Source organism: Sabethes cyaneus, chromosome 2 (genome assembly GCF_943734655.1).
Source record: "Sabethes cyaneus chromosome 2, idSabCyanKW18_F2, whole genome shotgun sequence".
Taxonomy (NCBI): domain Eukaryota; kingdom Metazoa; phylum Arthropoda; class Insecta; order Diptera; family Culicidae; genus Sabethes; species Sabethes cyaneus.
The window spans coordinates 48,924,503-48,944,479 of record NC_071354.1 but is presented as its reverse complement, the minus strand read 5'-3'; the positions used below and the strand labels follow the sequence as shown (position 1 = coordinate 48,944,479).

The window sequence follows — 19,977 nt, the reverse complement described above, 5'->3', positions numbered from 1 at the left end:
GAAAATACAGAAAACGAAGAATACGGTTGACGAGGCGGCAAAAAGAGGAAAACGGAACAAATTGAAACGAAAAATAAAAAGGAAACAAGATAAAAAAGCGCCAGAAGAATGCGAAAACTGAAAACGTAAAAAAGGTGAAAAGCCGAAACAGGAAACACAGGACAGAAAAAAAGAAAATAGTGGACTGGAAAAGAGAAAAAGTGGAGCAGAAAAGTGGTAAATTGTTGAGAGAAAAAGACGAAAAATATTCATTTTAATTTATTTTTAGTAAAACTTCGTGCCTAATTTCAAATCCATGTCCAGTATGAAGCGAAATTTCAAGTTCAAATTATTCTAGAATCAAGTCTAATTTAATGACCAATGTCAAGTTCAACTTCAATTGAGTTAAATTAATTTTAAGCTCAATATCATGTCTAGTTTAGCTTCAATTATTAGTCAGTTCAATTCATGATTTTATGTCTAGCTTGAAGCACAATTAGAACACTAACTTAAAGTCTAATTTCAAGTATGTACAATTTCAATTCCAATTTTAAGCTCAATTTCGGTCTTAATTTTAAACCGCGGTTGTTCTTGCACTTTGTCCAAGTACGAGGGCCTAAGGGATGCTTTCTCGCGATTCTTTTGAAAATCACTGAAATGAAGAAAAAGATTGTCGTAAACGAATACTTTGAAGAAGTACTTCAGCTATATACGGCAGATTAGGATAAGTGACAGAATAAAATTACTATTCGGTTATAGGCCTTGAAGGAAATCGCAGTATTTTTCAAGCGTCAGTTCATATTTTTGGAGGACGTTGCACAACCTAGTTGCTGCAGTAAAATGCAAAAATATGATAAAAAAAGAAATTCGGAAATACTAATTACTGTATTTCACAACTAAAACTCTAAACCACAAAATGCTATACCTTTTTTAATCTACGGCGCACGTTTTGATGGATTCTTGAAAAATTTTGAATACATAATTTATTTCTTTTCGTCATTAGATAAGCTTTTATTGAAATCACTTGCAATACAGAACAGAATTACGATGACCTGCATTCATCTCAGTTTGAGCCGTAAATGCACTCCATTCTCGGCACCTAGCGCCCCGAATCCCTTCATAAACTTGATCGGCACTTGGGTTTGTTCCGTTCGCTCGAAGTTGAAGTTCAGCAACAGCTGGTATATGATTGCCTTCACTTCCATCAGTGCAAACCGCGAACCGATGCAGTTTCTCGGTCCAACCCCAAATGGTAAGTATGCGGAAAGATTTATGTTGGCCTTGTTTGCTTCACTGAATCGCTCCGGATCGAATTTCTGCGGATTTGGATAGTACTTCGGATCCTGATGGATACCGTAAACCGGGAACCAGATACACGTTCCTTTATCGATGGTAAACTTCAGTCCTTCACCATCGTCCAGTTGATAGTCCTGAACACACAGGCGATCAATCACTGCTGTTGGCCACATTCGAAGCGATTCCGACACAACCATGTCCATGTACTTCATCGCCTGTAGCGTATCGTAAGTCAATCTTTTTCCTCCTAGCGCCTTATCAGTTTCCACTACCTCCTCGTACAGTTTCTGCTGCACATCTGGATTCACTGCTAGTTCATAGCACAAAAACATCATTGCAGTAGAAATTGTATCAAATCCAGCCAAAAAGAAAATCAAACACTGTGCAGTAAACTCCGCATCGCTCATAGTTTTACTGGACGAAATCTTGCCAACTTCCGATTCTATGACCGTAGCAAAACCCTCGCTTGCCTCACTCGTCTCCTGCTGATGTTTCAGCAACCCTTTCTTGGCCTGCATCAACAGCTGAATCATATCCGGACGAACTATCCCATGGGAGTCCCGCGTTCGCACGGCTTCCTTAATTATCTCCGAGAAATACTGAATCTGTTCTCGCTCGATGATGTCAACTCCAAGTTTCGCCATGAGTCCGGGAAACATCATGAACCCCCAAAACCGCAGCAACACCGTGAATCGGTTGAACTTAACCATTTTCTTACCCATAATGTAAAAGTCATTCTCACGGTTCTTCAGTGAATCCACCTGCAAGCCAAACGCACAAGTTGCAATGATATCGTTCGCCACCCTGGAGCACAGGTCCTTCATTTCCCATTCCACGTAACCACTTTTACCGGCATCCTCCCTCAAAGAACGGATCATCCCTTCGCTGTATTCCGCCACCAGTTCGAACATCATTCGCATCTTGCTACCTGTGAATGCGGGACTCAGAATAGCTCTCATATCGCGCCACTTTTGTTCCCTCATGCCGATCAGCGTCTTACTAAAGAGCACATTCGGGTTTTCACTTGCAGCATCGCCGAAAATCTGCCGGCGATCAACAAAGTAGTCAAAGTCTTTCACACCGATCCGCTTGATCAATTCCGGATCGCGAACAGCGAAGAGCCGTGTCGTTCCGTCCATCACACCGAAAAGTCTGCAACGATGATTCATGTTAAAAAATGCTTCATTCAGACGGTAGACGGACAACAACAAATTTGAAGGTACTTACTTGGCTCCGGCATATTTATCGTACAGCTGTTTGATGAAGTCGTTGAAAGAGATTTTCTTCATCCTCATGGGCCCGGTACTGCCTAGCAGGAATGTGACAGCCGCCGAGGGGATCGGTTTGTCGTGGAAGTAGTCATTGTGTCTGGTGATTCGACGGTAAAGGAGCACCAAAATCGCAACCAACCCTCCAAGATATAGTAAATTCACTTCCATCTTAAACGAAGTTCAGCGCGAATGTGAATGGACGTAAAAAAAGGAATGACTCCGAACTGCCGTGCTCCCGCGGTCGCGAGAATCATTTATACTGTGGTAGATGATTATATTGCAGATAAGATACTGGTGTATGTTATCGTTTCCACAGGCAAACGTTGTGATCAGATACAAAATACTGCCTAGTGGTACGAGCGGTACGGTACGAACGACCCTGTTGAGTCAAACGGACACTCCCAGCCGAAATTCGAACATATGGCGACAGGATAGGGACAATAATTTTCAAAGTTTTGGATTTTAACCTTTTGATTTCGAATATTTAATATTTTTTTTTCATATTTATCTCCTCCACTTTTTGATAGTTTGATAATTCGACTTTCTCACTTTAACATTTAGACGAAACTTCTCGATTTTTTGAATTTTCGATTTTCAGATAATTCGTTTTTCTCATTTATTGATTTTCTGACTTTCGCTATGTGACTTTTCTATTTTTTTGTTGGCTCTTAACTTTCTGATGATTTCAATTTTCTGGGCTTTAATATATTTTAATATTTTAACATTCTATCTCTTTGATATTCGATTTTTGACTTATTGGGTTTTTTATTTCTCTTTTTATCTTTATCTTTATCATATTTCAAAATGATTTAATTTAATTTATTTACAAGTCTTCGAATTAATCGTACAGACTGTACTTATTACTTAATCTACGTTTAAAAATTATTTTGCTTATGTTAAAGTCATAGCACTCAGATCAATTTTCGAAATTTCTGCATCACACATCAAAAGGATTGTTTCGGCCATATGTAGTTACGGTATACTGGAAGCCTCAGGAAATTAGTCCGTCGAGTAAACCGTGGGAGCACTTTGAAGTGAACTCGGCTGAGCAAATCGGAGCTATCAATATTGTTATCCAGAAGACCAAATACGAAAATACCAAATACGAACATTCCTCAAAAACACTGATTTTCAAAGTTTTGAATTTCAACCTTTTGTCAATATTTACTTGTTTATTTTTTCCCATTTGTCATTTTCACTTTTTGACAGTCTGCTAATTCAGCTTTCTCACTTTCTGGCTTTTTGATTTTCTAAGTTTAGCATTTTTTTTATTTTTCGACTGTTCCACTTCGATTTTAGTTATTTACTTTTGGATTATTTATTGGATAATTTATTGATTTTTGATTTTAAACGTTTAGACTTCTAAAAGTCTAAAAAGCTCTTTTCAACTTCTCGATTTTTTTAATTTTCGATTCTAAGATAATTCGATTTTCTCATTTATTTATTTTCTGACTTTCGCTACGTGACTTTTCTATTTTTTTTTTTTTTTGTTGACTTTTGACATTTGATTCTAATATTCTGAGCTTTTATTATTTTTTAATATTTTAACATTCTATCTCTTTGATACCGTAAAACGGGGTAACTTGCAACAGTTCTCAACTATGAGTGCAAGTAAAAATTTATCTGCAGCACATTTGAGGGCATTTAATTAATACGAAGTTATTAGGTCTAGAATAGAATAATTTCACATATTGAGAAAAAATATGCGATCGATATTGGTTGCTGTAGAAATCTTTAACTAGTTTGTTGCTAGTAACCCCTTCAACGGGGTAACTTGTAACAAGTAATATTTTTTTGGAAATTGAACGAATTTAATGATTTGTATGAGTTTCTTTTGACTTCAATATGCAAATGTTAAAACGACTGGCAATTTTCAATGCTTTTGCTATGAATATTCGCATAAATGTCCTATGTCATGTTGACCAAAATAATTTAGGACCGCGTAACGGAAATTACGAATTTAAGTTTTTATATAATTCATGCAGTTGATATTCCGTGTCTGGATCCGATAGAGCTTCTTTAAGGACTATTCACAAATTATGTAACGCACTTATGGGAGCGGGAGTTGTGTAACAATGCATTCCACGTCGTATATTCATTATACAAAATCACGCCACAAAGTTAAAAATCATCGATATCTTGGTTACGTAATATATGAATGTTCATTACTTTACGAGTGATCGTAACTAAAAACTATCATATTGCTGGTCGATTTCTTTCAGTGAGATTATTTTCTTTTCGGCCTCTTCTATAAACATTGGGATAGACTGAATCCCAAAAAAACTGGCAAATATCCTGAAATATCCGACTTACTGAAAGCACCTCACACTCTTCAGCTGTGCTTTTAATATTGCTTGATGCAAAATTAAATGATAACTTGCTTCGTGAAGTTAACGAAAAACAGTTTTATACATCTACCAGCTGTTGCAAGTTACCCCGTTTCAGTACTTGTTCTACGAATAATGTGGTAACAAGTAGGATCAACAAAACTAGTCATCATAAATCAAATATTTTGTTTCCTTATTATTCACCTTTATATAAAAAATGCATGTTAGTCTTCTTTTATTTGAAGTGCTTGTGGGCAAAGCAAACCTTTTACAGAAGGAAAAATGGCAATAAATTTGACACCATGTTGTAAGATTTTTTAAAAATAACCAAAACAGCAGAAAATCAACACATCAGTTTCTTTGAGCTTCTTTGACCTGTTGTTAACCAGATTTACACCCATATTCTGTATTTCGAACGAGTTGAAATATTTCGATCGACTTGGCAAATATTTCGTTCGAGTTGTTTTTTCATATGAAGATCTTTCGTTCGAGCCGCTGTTTTTTCGAACGAAATGTCAGTTTCGAACGAAACATAAACCCGTTCGAAATACAGAATAGGGGTGTTAGAGATTGATAGAGATTAAAAATTGCAGTAACAGATCAAAAATACAATAAATTCGATGGATATTGCGTTGTTGCAAGTTACCCCGTTTGACGGTATTCGATTTTTGACCTATTGGGTTTGTATCTTTATTTTTATCATTGCTTTTTCTTTATTTTGCCTCCTTGACTTTTTGATTTTTGAAAATTCTGACGTTATGAATACCACTTTTGTTTTGTCTTTTCAACTTACTTTTTGTCTTCCGACTTTAACCTTTTGATTTTGACATTTGTTTTTTTTTTTAATTTTGACTTCAAAAACTTCCGTTTTTATTTTTGAATATTTGTGTTATAATATTTCCCGCTTACATTTTTTCTTTTCTAGTAGACTTTTTGGCTTCAGACTTTTAACTTTTAAATTCAATTTTTCGCTTTTTTGTTTCATGGTGATTGGAATTAGTCTAGCTAAGCCTGGCTTCTGTTTTACTGTACTTTGAATTTTTGTTTGTTCATATTTTGACTCCGATATTTTGGGTTTCTCTCTCTTCACATTTCTTGCTCATTAGGTTTCCAATCTTTTTGACTTCTTTCCTTATTACCTTTGCTATACTGTATAACAAAGGTTTAGGAATTGGTTGAAAAACACGAAGTTGATCTAAGGCCCGGAGGGCCGAGTAACATATACCAATCGATAGGGTGTGTGTGTGTGTGTGTGTGTGTGTGTGTGTGTGTGTGTGTGTGTGTGTGTGTGTGTGCGCTGCTTATTTTCTATCGCCTATTTCTCGGACTAGGAAAACTTGGTTTTAAGTTTATCGAACCTTTGGAAGAGTTTCTTGAAATTGAAAGCTCTGTCGTCTGGTAGAATTTAAATTTCGATTAATCCCCCTAAAAGTGAAATAAAAAAATTATTTTTCTTCAGTTTCAATAAAACACATTGATGTGTACTGAAAAGTTTTAGAGCATATTATTACAAGAAATTTTACAGAAGACAGTAACCTTCTATCTCTTCAGCGAAGATAGAGAAATCTTATTTATTGTGTATGCGTTTGTAAAATCAATTTTTCTATTTTAGCTCTTTTTGTAATTGTTGTATGACTTTTTTGTCTATTACAAAATGTACAAATAGTAAAAATACACAATTTTGCTGAAAATAATATACCTCTTTGTTCGCTTGTTTAGGAACTGTAAAACTTTAATGATAAAAAATACCCTGATTTTGACTAGACTACTAACAGCCGGATACATTTTAAACATTTTACATTTGCTGATAATTTTACTGCATACAGACACCATTTTTCCATATGAAGAAACCAGGGAAAATTCCAGTTGGGGCCAATTGCGGTACGCCTCACATACTGCTTGCTTCGTTTCTGTAATGTCGGTTTATGCTGATCTGTTTTCTTAACAATTTAAAGTATTAAACATTAAATAATTCTGATATTTTGCTCATAACAAGTTTATTGAAGAACATACGTTAGATAAACAACGATTTGAAACTTGGCTTGAAACCTACACATGTTGCACAAAATACAACAGCGTGAGTAACCGAAGGTTAATAAAAATTAATGAAATTTATTCAAGAAAACTCTATTGATGTGAATCAATGCCGTTCTATGCATGACAGGAAATTATGCATTGTTCAAAAACCCATAAACTAAACCTTTACTAAAACTCAACATTGATGCTACTTTCAAACAAAGCATTAAACTTTCAAGCAAAGCAGTAATAAATTTTATTGTTGCACTTAGTCCAAGTACGAGGACCGAAGGGATACTTTCTCGCGATTCTTTTTAAAATCACTGAAATGAATAAAAAGATTGTCGTAAACGAATACTTTGAAGAAAGACTTCAGTTATATAGGGTATGTTGCTGCTTTGTCGTAATTGCCTATTCCCGTCCTATCCAACACAAATTATTAAAAGTATCAGCAATTTTTATGACACACAATGCAAAATTAGTTATTCCCTAATATTTTAGTTTGTTGTCTATCATACGCGATCAATCAAAGTGAGCTGAGATCTATTCAAATGCTCTTTTTTTTCATTAAAAAGTTCCTAGTAGCCAAATTTCCCACGTTTTTTCTTGCGACGAAGAAGAAAATGTCGACTAATCGTTTCAATTTCCGTCATTCATAAAATGAAAATAACTCACGTAACGCATTGTCGTTATTCTGCTGCCGGAAAATCTTGCATGACCTGTATAAATTTTGCAGAATAACATTTGTAAACATTATTGCGATTTTTAGTTCGGACGATGAAAAATTTTGATGGACGAATTTTAGAACGGTACGACGAATTTAAGGTGAAGATCGTTAGAGGCCAGCTGCTTTTTTACTGATTTCAGTACTTGTTTCCACTATCGTTTTGTTTATGCTGAGTTGCTAGTAGTAGGTAATAATCTGTTATGAATAATTATGAAACGTAGAATCGTGTATCCATTTTTGCTGTTGAACTAGATCCGATAGTAATTCTCACATAAAATGTTGTTTACGGTGAATTTTATTATCAGAGAATTTTATAAGTATATTTTTGACACTTTACGACCGTTAATTTAATAGTGAAAATTATTGGCCAATTTCATGCTCAACGTAAATATGGCAGCACTCCCGTTTCTTTGGTAACGTATCAACAACGACGGTCGCGGATTCGGAATTGCAATCGAAACGAAGTAAAGTTTTTCGTATCAATTCAAGTGAACAGTTTGGGCAAAATCATTATAATATCTTACCAGATAACTGTTCAGGTAGTACATTCAAGTTTTCTGTGTTTCAAGTTAAGTTTCGCGAGTGATGTGATGAATGGAACGGCCGAAAAAAATTAAAGAAAAATCGACGGCGAAAAAGTGAAAATATAGTGATGAATTTTAATTGGGCAGAAATCTCAGTATTTAGTGTAAGTTATGCCCCAAAAAGTGATAGAACCTATAGAATGCAATGTTTAGTGCTTCGAGTTGTAAGATCTGATTACGGCTAGCAGGTTAGTTGAACTAATTTTATTTTTTTTGTGATGGTTTCCCGAGCCTATAGGAGCGTGTTGATACAAAAATGATACAAATGCAAAAATATGATGGAAAAAGAAATTCAAACATACTAATTACTGTATTTCACAACTAAAACTCTAAATGTCTACAAAATGCTATACATCTTTTAGCAAACGATGCACGTTTTGATGGATTCTTGAGAAATTTTGAATACATAATTATTTCTTTTCATCATTAGATAAGATTTTATTGAAATCACTTGCAATACAGAACAGAATTACGCTGACCTGCAATCATCTCAGTTTGAGCCGTAAATGCACTCCATTCTCGGCACCTAGCGCCCCGAATCCCTTCATAAACTTGATCGGCACTTGGGTTTGTTCCGTCCGCTCGAAGCTGAAGTTCAGCAGCAGCTGGTATATGATTGCCTTCATTTCCATCAGTGCAAACCGCGAACCGATGCAGTTTCTCGGTCCAATCCCAAATGGTAAGTATGCGGAAAGATTTATGTTGGCCTTGTTTGCTTCACTGAATCGCTCCGGATTGAATTTCTGCGGATTTGGATAGTACTTCGGATCCTGATGGATACCGTAAACCGGGAACCAGATACACGTTCCTTTATCAATGGTAAACTTCAGTCCTTCACCATCGTCCAGCTGATAGTCCTGAGCACACAGGCGATCAATCGCTGCTATTGGCCACATTCGAAGCGATTCCGACACAACCATGTCCATGTACTTCATCGCCTGTAGCGTATCGTAAGTCAACCTTTTTCCTCCTAGCGCCTTATCAGTTTCCACTATCTCCTCGTACAGTTTCTGCTGCACATCTGGATTCACTGCCAGTTCATAGCACAAAAACATCATTGCAGTAGAAATTGTATCAAATCCAGCCAAAAAGAAAATCAAACACTGTGCAGTAAACTCCGCATCGCTCATAGTTTTACTGGACGAAATCTTGCCAACTTCCGATTCTATGACCGTAGCAAAACCCTCGCTTGCCTCACTCGTCTCCTGCTGATGTTTCAGCAACCCTTTCTTGGCCTGCATCAACAGCTGAATCATATCCGGACGAACTATCCCATGGGAGTCCCGCGTTTGCACGGCTTCCTTAATTATCTCCGAGAAATACTGAATCTGTTCTCGCTCGATGATGTCAACTCCTAGCTTCGCCATAAGTCCGGGGAACACCATGAACCCCCAAAACCGCAGCAACACCGTGAATCGGTTGAAATTAACCATTTTCTTACCCATGATGTAAAAGTCATTCTCACGGTTCTTCAGTGAATCCACCTGCAAGCCAAACGCACAAGTTGCAATGATATCGTTCGCCACCCTGGAACAGAGATCCTTCATTTCCCATTCCACGTAACCACTTTTGCCGGCATCCTCCCTCAAAGAACGGATCATCCCTTCGCTGTATTCCGCCACCAGTTCGAACATCATTCGCATCTTGCTACCGGTGAATGCGGGACTCAGAATAGCTCTCATATCGCGCCACTTTTGCTCCCTCATGCCGACCAACGTCTTACTGAAGAGCACATTCGGATTTTCACTTGCAGCATCGCCGAAAACCTGCCGGCGATCGACAAAGTAGTCAAAGTCTTTCACACCGATCCGCTTGATCAATTCCGGATCGCGAACAACGAAGAGCCGTGTCGTTCCGTCCATCACACCAAAAAGTCTGCAACGATGATTCATGTTAAAAAATGCTTCATTGAGACGGTAGCAGGAGACAACAAATTTGAAGGTACTTACTTGGCTCCGGCATATTTATCGTACAGCTGTTTGATAAAGTCGTTGAAAGAGATTTTCTTCCTCATCATGGGCCCGGTACTGCCTAGCAGGAATGTGACAGCCGCCGAGGGAATCGGTTTGTCGTGGAAGTAGTCATTGTGTCTGGTGATTCGACGGTAAAGGAGGACCAAAATCGCAACCAATCCTCCAAGATATAGTAAATTCACTTCCATCTTAAATGAAGTTCAGCGCGAATGTGAATGAACGTAAAAGAACTGCTGTGCTCTCGCGGTTGCGAGAATCATTTATACTGTAGACTGTGGTAGATTATATTGCAGATAAGATACTGGTATGGGTTATCGTTTCCACAGGTGAACATTGTGATCGATGTGCGTGGGCCATTTCGATATTCGTTTCGTAGTGTGCGGTTGCGAAATTATTCGCTGGATCCTCATGTTTATGTTTAGGTGCGCGAGCCACATGACTTTACCAACGTGGAGCATCGATAGTTGATATGCAATGAGACGAAATTCTGTGCCCATTTATTTTACTACACACTATTGCGAAATTATGAATCATGCCAGCAATGGGCGTGTAGGCTTTTAATTTTAATTTAGCTACTTTAAGCCACAAGGTTCAAATAATAGAGAAACTAATTTCATCAAGGGTCTTAAGTCCTGGCGCTACATTCCGTTTCCATCCCGTTTGGCCATGGCTAATCACATTGCGCATCTTGAAGTTTTGTTTTCCTGAATACGCATTCGATCCCATTTGTACCCAAAAGCTACGACCCGACAAATCTGTTTCAGTGCGCCCAATCGTAGATTTCTTCGGGATTTTGAGTTTCTTGGTGTACAAAAAAAAACTGGAGAGCCATGAATTGCAAACAGTTCATAGAATCAAGAGATGCATTCGCAAAGTTGACATGACGGCCGTACAACGAACCTGTTCCGACATCGAACGGAAGTTTCGCCGAACAGCCGATCACGGACCGTTTTCAAATCAATAATGGACAATAATCACAGTCACTCCACAGTTGTGAATAACCCACAGTTATGGATCAACATTGATTTAAAATCTCTGTTTTAGTCAAATAAATCATTCAACTTGGTTACATCTATTTTTTTAGTGTAGTGTTATTGTTAATACACTCACTTAAACAGTGGTTTCCTCATTGATTTCATTTTGTGTTGCATGAGAAGTCAAACCCAGCTAGCATTTTTATATGTATGAAAAAGTTAAAAATCAGCATTACGTACTTATATACATGCTAATAAATCGTATTTGATGCGGCAAAACTAGCATATTCGTACTATTCGTACGAATATGTTAGTTTTGCCACGTTTTGTAGGCGTACGCTAAGAAAGTGCTCCATTTTCAGTAGTTGTTTATGGTGGATTGTGGACAAAGAAACCCTCAACAATGAAATTTTTTTAGATACAGGTAATATTCAATAGAAAATAGTACAATATCAATAGCTATTTCACAAAAAAAATTGGATATGAAGCGAAATATATATGATCCATAATTGTGGGAAATATTATATATTCCCACAATTATGGATCATTGGAAAGTATATTCTTCTCTACGTGTTCTAAGTAAAGGAAGTTGTTGATGATTCACTAAAAAGTAATAAAAATCATCCAATTTAATTATTATTATTAATTAACAGGCGCAACAAATGATTCGTTTTAGGTCGGAACTCAAATACAGATGGTTTTTAGAGCTAAAGCAGTGTCTCTGGAAAAGCAGTAAATAAACATGCAAGCAACATTTTTACCGAAAATATTTTCTTTCTCCCGGAACCGAAGACTCACAGAAATCAGTTTTATTGGTGTATCTTAAAATTGTAGAATTTAGAAGACAATGATGTTCTACAAACATTTTGTTATTATGGAAAAATTCTTAATTTAAATGAAGACTCCGAGCATATCTTCCACATAGAGAGTTTTGCAAGAGTTTTTGAAAGATTCGTTCGAAAATTTGCCATATTTTGTGTACTCTTAGAATGAAAATTTGTGAAAGTTTGCTGATGCGTTAATCGGTTTTCCTGGTTCTAATCTTTATTATTATTTTTTAATGGTCATTGTAGAAAATTTCGGTAAATACTGGTTAGAGATGGCAAGATATACTGCGATAAGGAATTTTGCAAATAATCTTATATGCATTGCTAGTAGCATTCTTTTTTTTTTAAATGAGTTTGATAGATGCATCTCAACGAGTTTTTAGATCGATTTTGGATCTAGTTTCAAGGTCGTGGTCTAAAATTATCATATCATAAAATGGCTATTTTTGTTGCAATCCAATAGCATGGCATCTGAATTCATATAAAAAGAGCTTTCTTATGGCAAAAGATTATCTGTTTTATCTCAGCAGGTTCCAGAGTTATTAATCAATACATCTCCCGGAGATGATCTCTGTACTCCGAGGTAAGTAGGGTCAAATGCCCTTCATTGTCAAATGATCTAGATACAGACGCGTACTGTAAGCAAGGACCAAAATATTGGAATCCCTATAAAAATATCTTTCATTTGATATCAAAAGATTGAATATAACCTAACGGTATTTGTAGATGTTGAGATAAGACATTTTGTTTAAAAAAATCCGCGCTGCCCGTTTGATTGTGCGTTGTAATCGAAGAAGCTCCAAAACAAATTATTATAAAATATTATAATGTCTTTCAATTCACCTTACATATCGTTTTACAACATAAGTTTTGTTGATTGCTTTAAACGACAAAAATGTTTTGAACGCGATTTGATTGCTTCCGTTGATTCATAATATGTAATGCTTTGATCTATAACTGTGACCATTTATCGCAATGATCCATAATTGTGGATTAGACAAAAGTAGGATAACTGCCTAAATTGTGGTTTTACGATTATTATTCTACCAAAAACCCATTGTTATCTTGAAAGCTTATACAATTAGCTTCCTATTTTTGCTATCAAAGCTATCGTGACATATAAGCTAATTTTTTTATTCAATAATCCATCGCGAAATACGCATTAGTTGATCCATAACTGTGGAGTGACTGTATCTTTAATTTTGGTAACTTAGATCTTCTTCAAGTATCTTTGCCTTTATTTGACAGCTTGAGAAAAAAAATCCAAAATTTTAGTTGTCACTCGTTATTAAGTCCGTGCTGGCCACACTGCAGCCCGTGGTCGAGATGATTCGTGCGGTCTGCGGACTAATTTGAGGAATGGTGGACGTATAACAAAAAACTACAAGGTATACAGCCATAAGGGTTGTACGAAAGGGTGTCGTAGTACTATATCAGATCATTAGATCAGACTAATGTAAACTGCATTGCTGGCATATGTATGTTTATAAGAATCTTTGAGTGTAATTGTTTAAGTGAATGTTTAAAAGAAAAGAGCGAAATATTGTGATTGAATTCTTCATTGAATGCAATGGTGGCTTTGAAAATACGTGGACGGGGGATTATAAGTACAACACTTGCAACCATTGAGACATAGATTTTTGTTTTAAAAATCATTTGTGTGCATCATAAAAGTTGAAATAGTAATGAATGACCAGCCCACATATTATTGTATTAAATATGATTATGCGTAGCTTGACACGTTTCAATTATCTTACTTTAACTGGCGTGTGGTCTTTAAAAGGGCCATTGGTTACAAATAACATTAAAGCCAATCGTCGTATGTCCTTCTCTTTTGACATAAATAGCAACTGGCACGTAAGTTAGCGGCGTCGATTCACTGTCTTTTGCTCCAAGAAGGTTTTACTAGTTCACTTTCACAGCTTACCGCTTGATACATAGCAGAAAATATGGCACATACGCAAAAATTTCTGTTTTATTTGTATGAGAGTTTTACCACAGGGGTGAAGGGTCTCAAACCATCATAAAATAAATTTAGGTCTCCAAAAACTCCCACATGCCAAATTTGGTTCCATTTGTATGATTAGTTCTCGAGTTTTGAGGAAATTTGTGTTTCATTTATATAGGAGCCCCCCCTCTTACGTCCTCCATAAAGTTGCTTTCTTACCCCCTCCATAAAATTGCTGATCATTTTAACTATCCAATGACATATAAATTGTTCAGTTTCGTTCAGTAGTTTAGTAGTTATTAGCGTTTGAAAACTTTCATTCAAACGTTACACTTCTATATTTGTTTTCACAAAGTGCTACCCAGTCCCAGTATAGTAAACAAAGACGTAGTCCTACGTCAAAAATAAACAGGGGTCACTCAGTTTAGTTGTAATGCCTCGTGTAAGTTGTGGATGTGGCTGCTTTCCGGTTTACATCTTGTGGTGGTTCCTAAAAAAAGGTTTATGATGGCGCATATTTTACATATTGTTATGCACAGTTATAATGCGTTATAAATTCAAACTCTGTTCTTCATTCTATCATTCCAAGCACGCACCCGACAGCCCACACTCAGCGACAATATTTTTTTGTATGATTGCTCTTTTTTCCTATCGCCGAGAAGATAGCTGATTGCTGTAAGAGCAAAAGCAATCAAACAAAAAAATGACAATATCGTCGCCGAGGCGTATGTGTAAACTAATATATTTGGGAGAATGCAAATAAAATTAAATATTTGGCTATCTATACCTATAAAAAAGGATTTCTGTCTGTCTGTCTGTCTGTCCGTATGTTCCTTATAGAATCGAAAACTACTGAGCCAATCGACGTGACAACGACAAAATTGGCATATTCGTACTATATTGGAGGCGACATACGTGATTACGAATAATTTTGACCGATACGACTATATAAGTATTTGTATACGATAATATCCGATTAAGCGCGGGTTGGTCCGTACTATTAAACGATTTTGTGCTGAAAATCGTATGTATGTCAGTAATTATCATTATAGGCATTTACAATAATTTTCGTACATTGATATACGAGTTGGTGCTAGCTGGGTAGTGATGATCCTTTGAACCAAATCGGACTGGATAAAAGGGAGATTCAATAAGTCTCTTATTAGGCGTGCGACGTTCAAACTCCACCATCACTGGCGGATTGGCCTAGCCAGCACCAACTCGTATATCAAAGTACAAAAATTATCGTAAATATCTCTTAATAAACTCGGAATCGTAACTAATGCTTAATAAAGTGCGCCCAAGTTGATTTTCTGTCGTAAATAATGACAGTAACTGACACACATACGATATTCAGCACAGAATCTCAGGCTTAATCAGATATTATCGTATGTAATCTATACCTATAAAGAAGGATTTCTGTCTGTCTGTCTGTCTGTCTGTCTGTCTGTCTGTCCTGTGTTCTTTATAGAATCAAAAACTACTGAACCAATCGGCTTGAAAATTTGCATGTAGAGGTTTTTGGGGCCAGGAAAGGTTTTAGTGATGGTTAGAGACCCCTCCCCCCACTAAGAGGGGGGGCTCCCATACAAATGAAACACAAATTTCTGCATAACTCGAGAACTAATCAAGCAAATAGAACCAAATTTGGCATGTGGGTGTTTTCGGTGACAAGAATTTATTATAGGGTAATTTGAGACCCCTCCCCTCTTTATAAAGGGAATTATAACTCCTCTCCCCTTTAAGAGGGGGGGTTTCCATACAAATTTCCTCATAACTCGAGAACTAATCAAGCAAATGGAACCAAATTTGGCATGTGAAGGTTTTCGAGGGCAAGAAAATTTTCTATGTTGAATTAGGACCCCTCCTCACTTTAAGAGGGGGGGCTCCTGTACAAATGAAATACCAATTTCCTCATAACTCGAGAACTAATCAAGCAAATGGAACCAAATTTGGCATGTGTGTTTTTGAAGACAAAATTTTTTTCTATGATGAATTGGGACCCCTCCCCACTTTAAGAGGGGGGGGGCTCCTATACAAACGAAATACAAATTTCCTTATAACTCGCGAGCTAATCCAGCAAATGGAACCAAATTTGGCATGTAGGTGTTTTTGGAGGCAAGAAAGTTTTCGATGATGAATAAGAACCTCTCCCCACTTTAGGAGGGGGGGCTTCTATACAAATGAAATACAAATTTCCTCATAACTCGAGAACAAATCAAGCAAATAGAACCAAATTTGGCATGTGGGTGTTTTCGGTGACAAGAATTTATTCTATGGTAAATTGAGACCCCTCCCTCTTTATAAGGGGAATTGTAACTCCTCTCCCCTTTAAGAGGGGGGGCTTCCATACAAATTTCCTCATAACTCGAGAACTAATCAAGCAAATGGAACCAACTTTGGCATGTGAAGGTTTTCGAGGGCAAGAAAATTTTCTATGGTGAATTAGGACCCCTCCCCACTCTAAGAGGGGGGGCTCCTGTACAAATGAAATACAAATTTCCTCCTAACTCGAGAACTAATCAAGCAAATAGAACAACATTTGGCATGTGGGTGTTTTTTTTTGGTGACAAGAATTTATTCTATGGTGAATTGAGACCCCTCCCCTCTTTATAAGAGGAATTATAACTCCTCTCCCCTTTAAGAGGGGGGACTTCCATACAAATTTCCTCATAACTCGAGAACTAATCAAGCAAATACAACCAAATTTGGCATGTGAAGGTTTTCGAGAGCAGGAAAATTTTCTATGGTGAATTAGGACCCCTCCCCACTTTAAGAGGAGGGGCTCCTGTACAAATGAAATACAAATTTCCTCATAACTCGAGAACTAATCAAGCGAATTGAACCAAATTTGGCATGTGTGTGTTTTTGGAGACAATTTTTTTTTCAATGATGAATTGGGACCCCTCCCCACTTTAGGAGGGGGGTCCTATACAAACGAAATACAAATTTCCTCATAACTCGAGAACTAATCAAGCAAATGGAACCAAATTTGGCATGTGAGAGTTTTAGATGGCAGAATTTTTTTTCTGTGGTGTATTACGACCCCTTTCCCTTTTAAGAGGGTGGGCTCCCATACAAATGAAATACAAATTTCCTTATAATTTGAGTACTAATCAAGCAAATGGAACCAAATTTGGCATGTAGGAGATTTTTGAGTCTTGAATTTATTTTATGATAGTTAGAGACCTCTCACCCCTGTGGTAGGGGGATATGGACTCTCATACAAATAAAACAGAATTTTTTGCGAAACTCAAAAACTAATCCAACTCGAGAAATTCGAGACTCTTCCATAAAACATTAATCAATAACAAGACCACAAAAACTATCTATAGTAACACTAGATCATTCAGGACGAGCCGGTCGCGAGTGTTGCCGGTGACCCGCCGTCGGAAGCGCCGCCCACTGGGGGGCTTGCAAAACTCGAGAAGTGACAAAGATCATCCGAGATTCATGATTTATGTACAACACAGGTTAATTTGTGGCAATACGAAGTTTGTCGGGTCAGCTAGTTACTTATATAGCTGAAACGCGTATATTTATTCCTCATCACGTAAATCGCCTCCAAAATAGTACGAATATGCCAGTTTTTCCGCATCAAATACGATTTATTAGCATGTTTATATGTACGTAATGCTGATTTTCAACTTTGTTATACATACAAAAATGCTAGCTGGGGGTTTTTTTAACGTAGAACTACGTCATTGTTTTTTATATTGGGGTGCTCTTTAGAAGTACGAGAATTGGACACGTAACAAATAGTGCTTACGTTTTGTACGATTATAACCCTGCCATTTTTCAATGGATGTTAGAGATATTTGCATTAATCGATTAGACATTTTTCTAAGCAATGGTTGATATAACAAATATACTTACTTACTTAATTGGTCAACCCGTCTTACGACAAGGCCAGCGCAGTATAATTTCTCCATCTATTTTGGTCCATGGCAGCTGGTCTCCAGTTCCGCGGGCACCCAGTGCTCGCCAGATCTCGCTCTACCTGGTCTTGCCACCTCGCTCGCTGTGTCCCTCTTTGTCTTGTTCCTACCGGATTCGATGCGAAACCCTGTTTTGCAGGATAGTTGTCCGGCTTTCTAGCAACATGTCCTGCCAATCGTATCTGTCCAGCTTTAACCACTTTCTGAATACAGGGTTCGCCGTAGAGACGCACGAGCTCGTAGTTCATTCTTTGCCTCCATACACCGTCCTCTTGCACTCCGCCAAAGATGGTTTTTAGCACCCGCCGTTCGAAAACTCTGAGTGCTCGTAGGTCCTCTTCTAGAAGTGTCCCCGTTTCGCGGCCGTAGAGGATAACCGGTCTAATTAGCGTTTTGTAGTAGTAGGCCCGACTTCCGCTGATAATACACCTTTTAATCTAACGGCTGGTATTGTTGTCCTCTGTTGCCAGTGAGCCAAGGTATACGGACTCGTCAACTACCTCAAACACATCCCCGTCAATTACCACGGTACTGTCCAAGCGGGCGGCTGGCAAAGGGTGAACATGTGCATTCCATAACCTCTGTTCATTAACTCCTATTCCTACCTCCACGAGGTGCCGGCTGGGGTACGCAACTTCGGTTGTCGTATGCTAACAGGAAAGGGAGCACAGTGGCTCCCGCCCACATTAAGATGGCAGCCCCATCAGCGGGATAAGGACCTTAGGTTAACAGCCTACTGTACCAGAACACACAAAAAGTTAATGAAAATGAAAGAAGAAATCTCTCCGGATTATTGGCAACGACCTTTAGCATGAAAACACGGACACGAATCGGAACATGGAATATACTGACCCTTGCCCAGCAGGGCAAGCTGGCTCAACTTGCAAGGGAAGCTAGCCGCCTGAAGCTTGAAATCCTGGGGCTGAGCGAGGTCCGCTGGCCGGGTACTGGCGAACACAGGACATCATCCGGGCAAGTCTTGCTCTACTCTGGCATACGAGGTGAAAATGCTACTCGAGAAAGAGGAGTTGGATTCCTACTGAGCCCAGGGGCACATGCGGCCCTGATGAAGTGGGAACCAATAAATGAGCGAATAATCGTTGCCAGATTTAGAACACGGGTTAGGAACCTTACGGCAATCCAGTGCTATGCGCCAACAGATGCTGCCGACCTGCAGGAGAAAGAGAGCTTTTACAGCCAGCTGAACAGCGTGGTTGAGAAAATCCCGAAGGGGGACATCCAAATTCACATGGGCGACTTCAACGCGAAGATTGGCTCAAACAACGCGGACCTTGAACGCGTCATGGGACGCCATGGCCTAGGAGAGATGAGCGAAAACGGGGAGCTGTTTACAGAATTCTGTGGTAATAACGACATGGTCATTGGTGGATCGCTCTTCCCCCATAGACCAGTACATAAAGTCACGTGGGTTTCCCGCGACGGCCGAACAGAAAACCAAATCGACCACATCTGCATCAGCCGGAAATGGAGAAGGAGCCTTCTTGATGTACGCAACAAACGCAGCGCTGACATTGCATCCGACCATCATCTTGTTATCGCTGAGATACGTCTGCGCGTCGCACGTGTCCAACGACGGGAGGAGAAAGTTGGGTGCCGCTACGACGTCCGCCGATTGGAGAATCCTGAGGTGAAAAGGGCCTTTGTTGAACAACTTGAATCTCGAGCCTCGGAGTTGCCATCTGGTGGAACCGTCGAAGAGCAATGGACCGGCATCAAGAACACCTTCATCACGACCAGTGATGAAACCCTCGGCAAAGCGCGCAGTGGGCGGAGGGAGTGGATTTCGGATGAAACTTGGAGGAAGATCGACGAGCGGAGAGAGGCGAAAGCCGGCATTGAGCGAGCGCGGACCAGATCGGCTAAGACAGCTGCCCGTCAACGATACGCCGAACTGGAGAGGGCTGTTAAACGTGCTTGTAGGCGGGACAAGAGAGCCTGGACTAACTCCCTAGCCGAACAAGGAGAAACCGCCGCCGCCAATGGTGATATCCGTTTGTTGTACGATATTTCTCGCCGCCTTAGTGGTGCCAGGATGAATACAAAGATGCCGCTAAAGGACAGAGCTGGTCAGCTATTGACTGACCGTACAGAACAGC

At 38.6% G+C, this 19,977-nt stretch overlaps 2 protein-coding genes across 2 annotated transcripts; both read right to left on the bottom strand.

The window, feature by feature from the left end:
- Positions 1–1,037: 1,037 nt before the first annotated feature.
- LOC128733730 (probable cytochrome P450 9f2) lies at positions 1,038–2,755 on the bottom strand. The gene is made up of 2 exons (XM_053827498.1): positions 2,503–2,755; positions 1,038–2,427 (listed from the first exon to the last, which is right to left on the bottom strand). The coding sequence occupies exons 1-2, from the start codon at positions 2,712–2,714 to the stop codon at positions 1,038–1,040; spliced, it is 1,602 nt and encodes a 533-aa protein (XP_053683473.1). The 5' UTR covers positions 2,715–2,755.
- Positions 2,756–8,543: 5,788 nt separating this feature from the next.
- Positions 8,544–10,383, bottom strand: LOC128733729 (probable cytochrome P450 9f2). Its single transcript, XM_053827497.1, has 2 exons — positions 10,150–10,383; positions 8,544–10,075 (listed from the first exon to the last, which is right to left on the bottom strand). The coding sequence occupies exons 1-2, from the start codon at positions 10,359–10,361 to the stop codon at positions 8,686–8,688; spliced, it is 1,602 nt and encodes a 533-aa protein (XP_053683472.1). The 5' UTR covers positions 10,362–10,383; the 3' UTR covers positions 8,544–8,685.
- Between the last annotated feature and the right edge of the window lie 9,594 nt (positions 10,384–19,977).